Here is a 12,765-nt window from a genome sequence, read left to right as displayed (position 1 = left end):
CACAGCCTCGAGGTCGGCCGGGCCGGGGCTGACGGCGGCGGGCAGCGGGGGTGGCTCCTCCATCGCGCGCAGCCGGCGACAGTCGCGACACACGGGGGCGCGCAAGGGCCGCGGCGCGAGGGCCACGGCGGCCCGCCCCCGGCACGCGCCCGGGTAACGGCTCGGGGCCGGCGGGGGGCGCTGTGCTCCGCCGTCCCTCAGACACTCGGCGCGACTGCGCAATGAACCTCCGGAACATCCGGGAGGTCACCAGTCACGGAAAATTTGGAACGGAATCGTTCAGGCTGCGCGTGTCATCTCACAAGATCTCCCCGTCAGCCTCCTGCTCAAAGTGCAGTCATTCATTGGGTCAGATCGGGCTGCCTGGGGCTTTACCAGGTAAAGAATGCAAAACTTCTCTGGGGCCTCACTCCACCACATCCTGCTAAGTTTTTCCTTATCTCCAGCCCAAGCCTCTGAAGCCTCAGCTGATGCCACTTTCTCTTTTCTCCTGCCAGGCACCTCTATGAAGAGCGTGGCCTCAGCCGCTTGATCCCATCCCATAGCCTCAAGGTGCTTTGGGATGCCTTAGAGCTGTCTCTGCTCCAGAGTGAACCAGTCCTGGACCCATGCCCTTACCTGTCAATCAGAGTCAACGTCTCAGCCCCACACTCATGGTGGCCTTCCCTGAATTTGTCCTATTTTGCCAATTTCCATCTTGATTTGTGGATCAGGACCTGCTGGATTGCACTTGTTTCTAGATATTTCCTTCATTGTTTTGCTGTCAGGAATCATTCTTGGCATATGCATTTCTGCTGCACCTGGGAAAGCAACACCTCACCCTGCAGGAAACTGTTAAGTTTAAATAATTGGATTTGTACTCATAAGAAGGTTTTTGGTTTACAACTGGACTTGATCTTAAGGGTCTTTTCCAATGCAAATAATTCAATACTACCATATCCTGGAGTGAGTAATGTCAAGTGTTTTATTCAGGCTGATGAGCAGCTCTTGCCTTTGTGCCATGTTATAAAGTATGTGTGCACAAGTCCTTGTCTGTCTACTGAATACAATCAGTTGTATTAGCATGTCTTTGACAGCAAACATTTGAATGCTCTCTCCATTGACTTTTCTACTGTAGGCTGCAGCTTGGTAGCTCTCTTTGTATCTAAATGTCCTAGCAGATGGGCATTGGATTTCACTGACTTTATTGTGCTTGTACCGCGATAAATATCCACACCTGGCAACACTGAGTAGGTATCTGTTGTTATGTTCATATGTAAGGAAAGGGGCACGCTGAGAGAGCTTGTATTACGTGTGAAATTGCATGTGACACAGAAAATTAGGAGTCATTTACTAACTAACAAGAAGCAAAGTAATATTTCACTAGGCATGCTTAGAATCGCACTGGAGAAGACACAAAACATATTTATTTGAATTTTTCATTCTGTAATACTCTGTACCACCTATATATATATATAAGAGAGAAGGATACTACCAGCAAGTAAAACTGGTAATACAGAAAAATGTCCGTTTTTAACTTTTTATTACAGGTGAACTAGTTGCAATCAGTTTTCTCAGGGAACATGCTACTGACATTCTGCAGAGCATGATGTTGGATTACAGTTTGCTTCTAGTGAATAAGGAAAGCTAATCTAGCAATCCTAAACAGAGCTGTGTCAGATTTTTTTTTTTTTTTATGGCTTACAGATGTTTTCTCCCCAATATTTTGTGACTTCCTTTTTTACACTAGTAAATAAATAGCAAAGTGTGATTTAAATCTGATCTTCCAGCAATTTCTGACAAAATTCAGATATATACACTGAGGATATGAAAGCCTGGAGGATAAATTATGTATCTCCTGCTAGTCTGGTGGGGCAATTGGTGAGTGATATCTCAATCTGTTTGTGTTACCACTTCCAACATGTTGATTGCCAACAGCATCAAGTCCAATTGTGTGAAGAAACAGATACTACAAGGCTCAAAGCCAAACTGCTGATGCTTTGTTAGCATGACTAGTGCCTCTGCCTTATTTTATCAGAGACTCTGATTGTTTACAGTCATCAAAGGCCAGATGAAAAATTTTTATACTTCTGTTTTGGTTATTGCAATTCAAAAGACCATGAAAGTGGCAAGATTGCTAAGAAAGTTCTGTCTTCACAGAATCATTTGTAGGTATTTTCAGCTTGGACAATATCCCTATGCATGTGGGGGTGCATGCACAAAGACTCCAAGAAAACAATCCCCTCTCACTTACTTGAAACAAGGAATTATTTTTTTCCCATTCCTCTTACATTCCTACAGAGCCATGAAATGCAAGGACTTTTGACCCCATTCTGAGCCTAATAATCCATTTTATACACCGAACTTGCTAAATCATTGCTTCAGTACACCTCTGTCACAATGCTATTGACTTTACTGCTATCATTGCTGTTCTTTCAAGTGATGAATCTTGAAAGAGATTCATCACTTGAAGCCTTTCACAAGGCTAGGAAGATGAAAATCCATTTCAGAGTCTCTGACCGGGAGTCAATTTATCATTACTTCAGTAAGCACTCTTAGCTGCATAGTGCATTAATTCTCTCTCTTGGTCCTCCATATCAAAGGTGTGGAGCCTTTCCTGAAATACTGCTTATTTGATTGAATACTGCTAATTTTCCTTCATGATGAAGGGCAACTGGGATGTTACTGTCCAATTTTTATGCTCTTTCCTTTTAGATCTAGCCATGGATCCTGTCAATTACATAAACAACTAACATATGTATTTATTTCTTTACATTTCTAATGGCCAAGCATCCTAGGGTTAATATAAAATTGTACTAAATTTTTATGTAACATTGTTTGAAACTTAACAAAAGGCACCTTTTATATCTGTCCACCTGTGTGTCCAACTATCTAGCTGCTTACCTACCCACCTACTCACCTACCTTTCTACCCAACTTGAAGTCCGAGAACATCTTTGTAGTAATCATCTCCCTTTACACTAATTTTCAGATATAAACCCCAGCATGCATTTACTGAAGAACACCTGTTGAGCACTAATTTATACTATCCACCTGGTCCAGTTGAATTATGAGCTAAAAAAAAAAAAAATCTACACCTAAAAAGGGAGAACATTGAAGCAGAGAAAGAGACCTATTTTGTTGTGGGGTTTCCTTTATCAGAAAAGGTGAATTTTGAATTTGTTATTGTTGTTCTACTTCTCTGCTTCAAATGAAAGTAGAGAACAAAGGAAGTGGAAGAGATACACCCAAAGACCCATCCTTCTAATATGGAAATGAGTTTAGAATGGTTTGGCAAAGACCTCTGTGAATGGAGCCAGGTTGTGGATCTGACTGTCCAGTTCAGTATCTGTTCTTTCTGGTCATTATTTTTGTGGAGTTTCACCTGTTCTCTCAAAAGGACTCTATTGCTTCCACCTTGCACAACTTTTAACTACTTCATTCCAGAAACTACTGTGGCCTAGTAAGAGTGCTGAAATGCTGGCTAGGAAAAGGGAAAAATTAAACTGAGTGTGTATCAGATTTGTAAGCATAAATCCTGCTCAAAATAAGGATTCAAACTTCACCTAAAAAATTTACAGGAATGTCCATAGAAATGCCGTGAAGAACTGATACTAAAACTGGAGACATGGCCAAGGCCTTGGTGACTGGCTTTTAACTGTGATGGTGAGCCAAAGACATGAGTGAGAAGAGAGAGGGTAACAGTAGCTGCAGTAGCCCTGGATGTATGTGTAGAGGCACAAGGAAATGCAGGGACAGATGTCCTGTTGTAACATCACTGGGTGGGAGGATGGCATCACCAGGTAATGGATTGTAACCTAATATCCCTCACTGCTTATATTCAGGGGCCAGACATCCTTTGACTGTGACATCACTGGGTGGTGGAGAACAACATCACCATGAGATGGACTGTGATGTCATATCCCTTGCTGGTTATATGTGTTTCTGCAGAGCCTGGTTGGGCCAGTTTAGCTCAAGCCTGGACTTCTACTGAGTGTGCCTGCAAGTGGGAGCTCCTTCTGGCCCTCAGTTCTCCCCAGCCTGCTGCAGCAAGAAGACATGGCCACGGACACAGACTGGAGCTGCCCCATCTGCCACAACACTCGGAGTGATGTGGCTTCTGCAATACCCTGTAATGACCAGTTCTGCCTGGGCTGCATCCTGCGGTGGGCAAAGACAAATCCAGCATGCCCACTCTGCAGCAGACCTATGGAGATTGTCAGATTTTCTGAGCGGAGTGAACGCGACTACCTACAGTTTGCCATCACAGCCTCAGAAGACTTGGCAGAGGACAGCAGCCAGGCAGGGAGCGCTCCGTTCCACCTGACCCAAAACAGCCCCCATCACCCTAGGGTATCCCCTCCACCTTCTCCACAAAGGATGCTGTCTCCAGATGAGCAGGGGGCTGCAGAGCCAGAGTTCATGGGTGGCCTCCTACCTGAGGTCTGGGCAGAACTTTTCCAAAGGCAGCAGCAACTGCTGGACCCTGTGCTTCCCTGGCTGCGCTGGAGGCTGGCAGCAGTCTATCAGGACCAGTGGTGGCGAGCAGAGGCTGCAGAGGGCTCTATCCTGCATGGTCTCTGTGTCTGTGGTCTGAATGCAGAGACCCTGGTCGAGCTGCTGGAGCCTCTCCTCAATGGGCACACAGCATCACTGGTCTATGGTATCATCAGTGTCATTGCAGGCCAGTGCAGGGACGAAGCCCAGAGGCTGCTGTGCTTCCATCATGCCAGCACCAACTCCAGTAGCTCCAGCTACACTAGCTCCCGGGAGGTGATGCTTGCCAGTGAACCCACAGGCTCTGAGGTAGAGCAGGAAACTGGTACACAAGAAACCGCTCTCCAACAGAGTACCAGCCACCCCCCATCTATGACCAGCTGCTCAGTGCAGGACCAGCCCCAGGAAGAGCAGGAGCAGACAGTGGCAGCAGCAGGTCCATCTGCTCAGGGCTGCAGCCCCTCTGCTCCTGACCAGAGCAGGGACCACTCTTCTGGAGAGCCCCGGCATGCCCGGAAGAAGAGAACCCCCAGCCTCCAGGATTCTCCCAGACCCAAGAAGAGGCCACCTCGCCAGCAGCACTAGCACATGTCCAAGAACTCTTCAGCCAAGAAAAAAGAAATAAATTGTAATTTCCCTGACGAAGTCTCTTGAGTGCTGCTTTCTCCCTGTTCTGGTGCCTTTCTCTGTACCCCATTCTCTACAATCAGCCAAGAGCTCCCAGGACTCCAGGGCCATTTCAACAGCGCCTCCTCACGCAGGAAATCCTGCTGCAGCCGTGATGATTGAAAAGCTTTTGAACAAGCACCGGGGTGTGCTACCGGAAGCATCAGGGGTGGAAGACTAACCAGGCATTCATCACATGAGAAGAGGAAAACTCTGATAATGCCTAACACAATTTCTGCCTAAGACATTAGTGCAAAATATACAGTTTGATGATGTACAGTCAGAGGACTGGTACAGCCTGAAGGTACAACCAATTATAGTTTATTCAATCAGTTGGAGGGAAAAGACCTATGCATTAATGTAGAATGCACTATAATCTGCATTAATGTAGAATGCATTCTAATCTATATTAGTGTAGAGTACTATAAAAAGAGGGCAGGAGGAAAAGGAAATGTGCATCAAACTGGGGAGTGGAAGAGGAGGGAATACCAGAAGCACTGTTCATAATTACATTAATTATACATTTTGCAGGTGTGTTTCAAAAAAATTAACAACAAAACCAACCAATCAACCAAAGAAACCCCAAAACTCAGCAAAAAAAATAGAAGTGTTGTTCTTTAAAATTTCGTAAACTGTATTTGGACACATTAAGTTTCTATTTTGTGTGATCTGTTTGTTGGAGAGCAGAACGAAGTTACTACAGACAGTTGAAGGAGGAAGAAGAAATAACACTTAGCACATTGTCTTGTTTCTCATGTTTGTACAGTGTCTAGGACAGTTCATTCTGACCACAGAAAAGGTTGGCTGATGGAACACAATGGGAAAGTTGCAGATTTGCCACTTCCTTGCAGCAAGCAGCAAGCTCAGTGACTGAACAGACAGTTGCTGTCCTGCTGCATGTTCCTGGCAGGAGCCTGTGCTGTCTCCCAGACCAAGTGTGTGGTATGAACCTCACAAACATCTTATTAGATGCCTTCTGAGCATCACATCAGCCCACAAGAACCTGGGTGGCAAAAAAATTCTCTCAGGAGGAGGGAGGGGTGCCCAGCTGGCCAACCAGCAGACATTCATCCAGGGGAAGTCCCGCCAAACAACCTGGTGATCTTCAATGATTGAGCAAGTACACTCGTGCATAAGGGAAAGGCTACAGATGTCATCTTCTGGAGTTCTGTAAGGACTGTAGCAGTATTCCCCACAACATCCTTTGATCTAAATGGGAGAGAGGTGGGTTTGATGGGACTGTTCAGTGGAAGTGGAATTGGCTGGACTGGCATATCTAGACGGTAGTGGTCAATGGCTTAGTGTCCCTATGGGCATCAATGAAAAGTGGTGTTTCTCAGGAACCGTACTGGAACCAGTGCCATCTCCACCAAGGACATAAGACAGAGGGATCCAGTGCACCCTCAGCAAATTTAGGGGTGACACCATGCTGAGCGGGTGACATGCCTGAAGTGTGAGATGCCATCCAGAGGGACCTGGACAATCTCAGCAAGTGGGCCCATGGGAACCTCATTGGCTTCAACAAAGCTGGGATTACCGCCCAGAAAGCTAGCTGTGTCCTGGGCTGGATCACCAGCAATGTGGGCAGCAGGTCGATAGGGGTGTGTCTTCACTCTGCTCTGGTGAGACACCACCCAGAACGCTACCTCCAGCTCTGTGTCCCCAGAATAGGAAGGACACGGACCTATTAGAGCAAGTGCCAAGGAGGCCACCAAGATGATCAGAGGGATGGAACACCTATGCTATGAGGGACAGGCAAGAGAACTGGGCTTATTCAGTCTGGAGAAGATGAGGCTCTTGGAGACTTTACAGCCCTTTCCAGTACCTAAAGGGGCTACAAGAAAGCTGGACAGGGACACTACAAAGACATGTAGTGATAGGAGAAGGGAAAATGGCTTCAATCTAAGAGAAGACAGGGTTAGATAAGATGTTAGGAAGAAATTCTTGATTGTGAAGGTGCTCAAGCACTGGCATGGCCTGGCTAAAGAAGCTGCATCTGTCCCTTCCCTAGCAGTATTCAAGGCCAGGTTGGACAGGGCTTGGACAACCAGGTCTAGTGTAAGGTGGCCCTCTCCATGGCACAGGGGTTGGAACTAGATGGTCTTTAGTATCCCTGAAATCCCAAAGCATTCTATGATTCCATGATTTCAGGTAAACCAAGTAGCTTTCCTCATATTGATGACTCATGCTATTTACTGCATGTTTCCTCCTCCAGGACAGCAGCTCTTCAAGAAACAAAAAAAATACATTTCTCTTTCAAAATCTCCCAAGATATAAAGCTCCATGCTTTCATGTATTTTTTTTACTGGAATAGTAAACCATTAGTATTGTGCATAACAAGATAACAACTTACATGGTCACCTGTTGCGGAGTACCAGGCATAAGAAGGTTTTATCTCAAACATTCTGACTGTTGCAACAGAAAAGCTGTGACTGGAAGAGAGAGTGTTGTGGAGATAGAAAAGTGCTGAGCTGAGCCAACTTATTTTTCTGCATTGAGACTTGTGCTTAATTCTGCTATGTGAACTCCCACTCCAGACTCCCTTCCTGGAAAGCACCAAAGGGCTGACTGCACATGCCCAAAACATTGGCAAAAATCTGTTTTACATAAGAGGTGTGCACCAGGAAAACTATAAAAGGAAGTGGATCAGTCCCCCATTCTCTCTCTTTCTCTTTGTCTCTTGCACTTTCTTTGTTCACCCCATTTCCAAGTAACAGTTCCCTGACACATGATCTGGTGTCTTTGTTCAGCCTGAAAAGAATTTATAATGAACATCAAACACCTTATTGGATCAGTTGTGACATAACAGACCAGGAAAAGAAGGTGGGAGTGCTAAAGCCTTGGATTAACTCTGCATGCATTATGATTGAGAGCAGCATTGGAAAATTGATCCAAACACTGAGAAGCTGCAGCGCTATATTGAAATCCTATTGAAAAATAATTGTCTTCATTATCCAGCGTAATTGCCTAGATCTGAAAGTCTGTCATTTTCTCCATTTACTTCAGAGCTAACATCAGCAAGCAAGTGATCTAGCTTAGGACTGAAAACACCACCTCAACCTTGCTGCATCCCCAGTCTCAGGAAACCCATTCATGAAGCTTCTCAAATGTTTACCTCAGAACCATGTGGGACACAGGTCTGCAAATGGTAGGATGAATGAAAGCATGGAAAGCCAAGCAACATACCGGCTGCATACACATCATCCAGCTGTTGTACTGCTGTGCTATTTCCAAGGAGTCTTGCGCATCTGAGATGCACCACCGGGAGTTTCCCTGTGCACATCCATGCATCAGAGGGAGCTGCCTGCTAGGGATGTAAAGAAAGAAAGAAAAGAAAGTTCCAACACACTGTGGGACAACACACTGGTAGCAGGAAAGCAGTGGGCCCAAATGGGTTGGTTCCAGCAAAAGTGGAAGTTATGAGGCAAAGACCGCATGTCAGCGACTTGGTGTGGTTCTTTGATTGTCTGATGTGTGGCCATTTCATGATGCATCCCCTCCAGGACAAGCTCCCACAACTCCCCCTTTTTTTGTTTTATTTAAAATGAAAGCTATAACAAGATAGTAAAAAATAATAATCTTGTCTTAACTGAAAACAACACAACACATAAAAGACTTTAACTAAAATTGAGAATTAAAATAAACAGGTGAGCTTATATTGAAGAGCAAAACTAAACAATAAGTAAATAACTAAATATGATTTTCGTTTCCCCTCACTTCGAGGAGCCTGAGTCCCGGCCTGCTCCCCGCCACTTCATTCCCCCTCACTTACCCACAAACAAAAGAGAACAGAAAATCAAAAGGACTTGTGGTGGCAACTTTCCCCAGGACCCTTCACCAAACACAGAAGTCAAAAGAAAAGGATTAACAGGGGACTTGAGCTGTACGGAGGATACTGACCTTCCCGTCTAAATAAATAAAATAACTTGGTCAACTGGCTTCTGTGGGTCACCTACATTGGTAATCTCTGAAACATGTATTACAACAAAAATGGGGGACAGCTAATACAAGAAGAAAGCGGGGGCAGGTTGAGGGCTGTCAGAAAGTGGGGTAGGGTAGAATCCAGGGCGGCATGGCCAGTGCACCCCGGGCAAGGGGACAGAAAAGGAAGGGAGATGACAGATTGCTGGTGGCTCGCCTGTGTGCTTGAGCAGGTTCTATCTCTCATCTTCTCCTTCTCAAGGATAGTAGGTTCAGAGAATACAGGGGTGGAACAGGAAAACTGGGAAAGGAAGTCAGTTAAATATTGCGCAACTAAAATTTAAATTTAAATGACCGTCAAATATACTGTCAGTCATCAGAAAAAATTGCATAGTAAATGGTTTTCAATAATCACTGTATGGAACGTATATTGAAACGATAAACATGCTCCATGGGAAAAGGTTAAAGTCAAGAGGACATTTTTCGAGGCCATAGCCCCAGGAAGTCCCTTAGCAGGCCCACACCCCTGCAAAGGCGCTCACGTAGATCCAAACTGCACAAGTTTTCACTCCCTCATGTTAGTCCTAGTTCCCGTGGCAGAAATTGCCTTCCTACTAGACACTCACCTGTGTCTGAGCCTGTGGAGAAGCCCGGCTCCCTCCATATCTGCCCACAGCCACAGCAGCATCCCCACCAGCGGGGACACCACTGCTCTGCTCCATTTTGCCCTACTCTGCTCCTCTAGTCACAGCTGCAAGCCTGTATCTCCACAAGAGGTTGTGACCTGGAGGCAATGAAGGAAGAAGAACTTTGCATGCTTCCAAACAGTGCCACAAACCCCATCCATGGGTCTTCCCACACAGAAGAAACACCTGACCATTCAGAAGAAAATTTAGAGCTTCTTCACAGGGTGAGAACAAAGGGAAGCTTCCAGCACGGTGAAGGTTTTGTTTATTCTAGTATTTATTTTGACTATCAGTCGAAACAAACTACAGACTATGAGCTATAAAATAGAAACAACAAACTATGAGCTATATACTAGAAACTTCAAACCAGGAGCTATAAACTAAAACTAGAAACTGCAAACTCCAAAAACAACAGTGGCCTCTTCCAGGGCTAGTATCTCCTGTCGGCCATAAACTGCTGCGTTGCCACGATCAGAGGCGTCAGGTCGGAGGTCGGCTTGGCTGATGTTACAAATGGATGCTGCCCAAAGAGAAAAAGAAAACATGAACTTCTGCTTTCCTCACAGGCTGAAACAGGCTTTCTCTGGCTACCAGAAAGATACAGAAAGCAGAAAGGCGGGCATTCTGGGCACCTCTGCCTCCACCTCCAGGATCTTACTACAAGAGGCAAACATGGCTCCCAATCCCACAAATCCATTATTCCAGATGTCTTCAGCTTAAGGAGATCTGGTCGAGGTGACCTTGAAAGGCTCCTCCCAAGGCATCCTAGGCCAGGATTCTCCCCTGTTTTCCTTTGAAAAGCCCCCAGACTGGAGATCTTAGCAGCGGGGCCCAGCAGACGCCTTGGAATTGAGCAGATGAGGAGCCCCTGGCAGCGGGCAGCTGGCGCAGCCTGCAGCCGCTTTGCCTTTTACCTGCAGGAGTTCCTGGGCAGACCAGCGCCTGTCCTCCTCCCTCTCCAGGCAGCAGTGCAGGAAGTCTCGCAACCACGCGGACTGTTGCCTGGGCTTCTGCAGCTTTGGCCTGCCCCCGCTGCTGATCAGCTGTTGAACCTAGAGAAGAAGGAAATGTCACTCTCTGCCTGTCTCCTTCACATCCCAGCTGCTCACACAGACCCCACTGGACAGGCTCCACTCTCCGGTGGCACTTTCCTCCCTGCCAGAGCCAGGGAGATACCTTTCCTACTCCTACTGAAAGAACCCAAACCCAGAGGCAGCCATAGCCAGTCCAATATGCAAAGGCTCTTGCCTTCACCCTGATTTCACTGGCTGATGGAATTAGGAGCAACTCCATCAGCAAAAGCACACTTGGCTTCTCTCAGCACTGACACCAGCTCTACAGGCCATTTGGAAGACGGACTTTCATCTAACTCTACTGTTTCCAAGGATTACTCCATAAAATGCAGCTCAGCACTGCTCACTGCTCTCTTGGGCAGAGCTCCTACCAAACAAAATGCATCACGATTTTTTCTGTTGTTCCTGCTCTGAAATGACAAGGGGATGATCTGGACAAGGAGCACGAGAGACTGTGCAGCCTGGAACCTATCATTTTCAGGTGTTCGCAAGCTTCCCAGGCAGAAGAATGGGAGCAGATTTTGTTTGAGTGACAGCAGTATCTGAGAGCAGTTGCAGCGCACCGTGCGGGAGGTTTTCATCCGGTAAGGAGGCGCTCCTTCCACCATCTCGATGCCCACAATGCCAAAGGACCAGATGTCCACTTTGGGGCCATAGAGCTTCCTGGTGAAGATTTCTGGCGCCATCCAGTAAGTGGTCCCAACAGCTGATCTCCGTTTGCTCTGCTCAGCGGTGAGCTGAGCAGCGAGGCCAAAATCAGCTGAGGAGCAAAAACAAGCCAGCGTGAATGGGGAAAGCAAACAAAAGAAATTCCCACTGTTCCAATGTCCAAGAAGGCAGTGTGGTACCCAGCTGCCATAAAGGGGCCATGCTGCCATTCCTCGGGCCTGCAGCTGAGGAAATATGGAATTGGCTACTTAGCAAAAGCCCCCAGTTCCAGTCAGTGCCTTTTAGTCCCCTGAAGCTATTAGACTGTAAGCGCCTTGCTTGGGAAGGGACACACACACAACCCAAAGGCACTCCTGAGCTCTTGGTCCCAGCAACACCTCCCTGCCCCTTGAGGCTGTGCTCTGTGCTTGCAGCAGGGCAGCCTGCACTGCCACAGGCAGCACTGCAGGGAACCAGCAGCCACCCAAAGGCAGCCCCACAGCGCAGCCTGCCATGGCTGAGACTGGCCAACAACACCCACCCAACTTGACAGATCCGTCCAGACCCAGGAGAATGTTGTGGCTTTTGATGTCTCGGTGGATCACTTGCTTGGAGTGAAGGAAATCCAGGCCTTGCAGGCACTGAGAGAGGAAAAAGAAACACCAGCCTAAAGGAATTCATCCCACAAGCAGGGAAGTGGCACATCTGCAGCGCTGCAACATTCCTGGGGGATGCAGAGCCATGGCAGGACAGGCTGCTGGCAAGGGCAAGAGCTTGCTGCTCCAAGACAAGGACAGCAGGGCCTTTCTAAGTGAGGCTGTGTTTGCTTCTGAAAGAGAAAGGGCAATTCTTCCTCCGGCCAGTGCCCTGCAAACACAGACTGAACGAGCCCTGGTGCAGTGGCTGTGCTCTCTCCAGTCAGACAACAGTGGATGCTTTTGCAAACACCACTTTGAGTGCAAGGCTCTCCTTTTTTGGCTGAACTCTCTGAGAGTCCTGTGAGGATCTCCTTGTCTTGGCCACTTGTTTGACATTGGGCCACCAGCACCTTTGCCCTTCCGGGGAAGGAACGCAGCATACACAGGCTCCAGGCAAGTGTTTAGAGAGGCAAACACAAACACTCTAGAAGAAGGGCAGGCACACTGGCAGGCACTTCAGATACTCTTGCTACTGCCAGTCATAGGAGAAAGGCAGAAAGGAGGCTTGGAAGATGAAATCTTTCCTCTCCTTATCACCCATATGGAAGGACCATCCTGGCCAAGGCATGGGAAGCACAAGCGCCATCCCTTACCTCCC

At 47.1% G+C, this 12,765-nt stretch overlaps 1 protein-coding gene across 3 annotated transcripts; it reads left to right on the top strand.

Annotated features, from left to right (window-relative positions):
• The first annotated feature begins 212 nt into the window (after positions 1 to 212).
• LOC132341926 (E3 ubiquitin-protein ligase Topors-like) lies at positions 213 to 9,080 on the top strand. 3 transcript variants are annotated; one of them, XR_009490351.1, is made up of 2 exons: positions 213 to 378; positions 498 to 1,229. XR_009490351.1 is itself a non-coding variant. In XM_059874071.1 (2 exons), exon 2 carries the CDS (start codon positions 4,038 to 4,040, stop codon positions 5,058 to 5,060), a length of 1,023 nt encoding a protein of 340 aa, XP_059730054.1. In that variant the 5' UTR covers positions 213 to 378; positions 3,930 to 4,037; the 3' UTR covers positions 5,061 to 9,080. The 3 variants fall into 3 exon arrangements, 2 of the variants coding, with proteins under 2 accessions (XP_059730054.1, XP_059730053.1); XM_059874071.1 differs by lacking the exon at positions 498 to 1,229 and adding an exon at positions 3,930 to 9,080; XM_059874070.1 differs by lacking the exon at positions 498 to 1,229 and adding an exon at positions 3,824 to 9,080.
• The last annotated feature ends 3,685 nt before the right edge of the window (positions 9,081 to 12,765 follow it).

Source organism: Haemorhous mexicanus, chromosome Z (genome assembly GCF_027477595.1).
Source record: "Haemorhous mexicanus isolate bHaeMex1 chromosome Z, bHaeMex1.pri, whole genome shotgun sequence".
NCBI classification, from domain to species: Eukaryota; Metazoa; Chordata; class Aves; order Passeriformes; family Fringillidae; genus Haemorhous; species Haemorhous mexicanus.
Note: the sequence above shows the minus strand (reverse complement) of the source record. Positions and strands in the feature narration are given on the sequence as shown.

Coding starts and splice junctions, on each gene's coding strand:
- LOC132341926 (XM_059874071.1), top strand. CDS start 4,038: ATGGCCACGGACACAGACTGGAGCTGCCCCATCTGCCACAACACTCGG.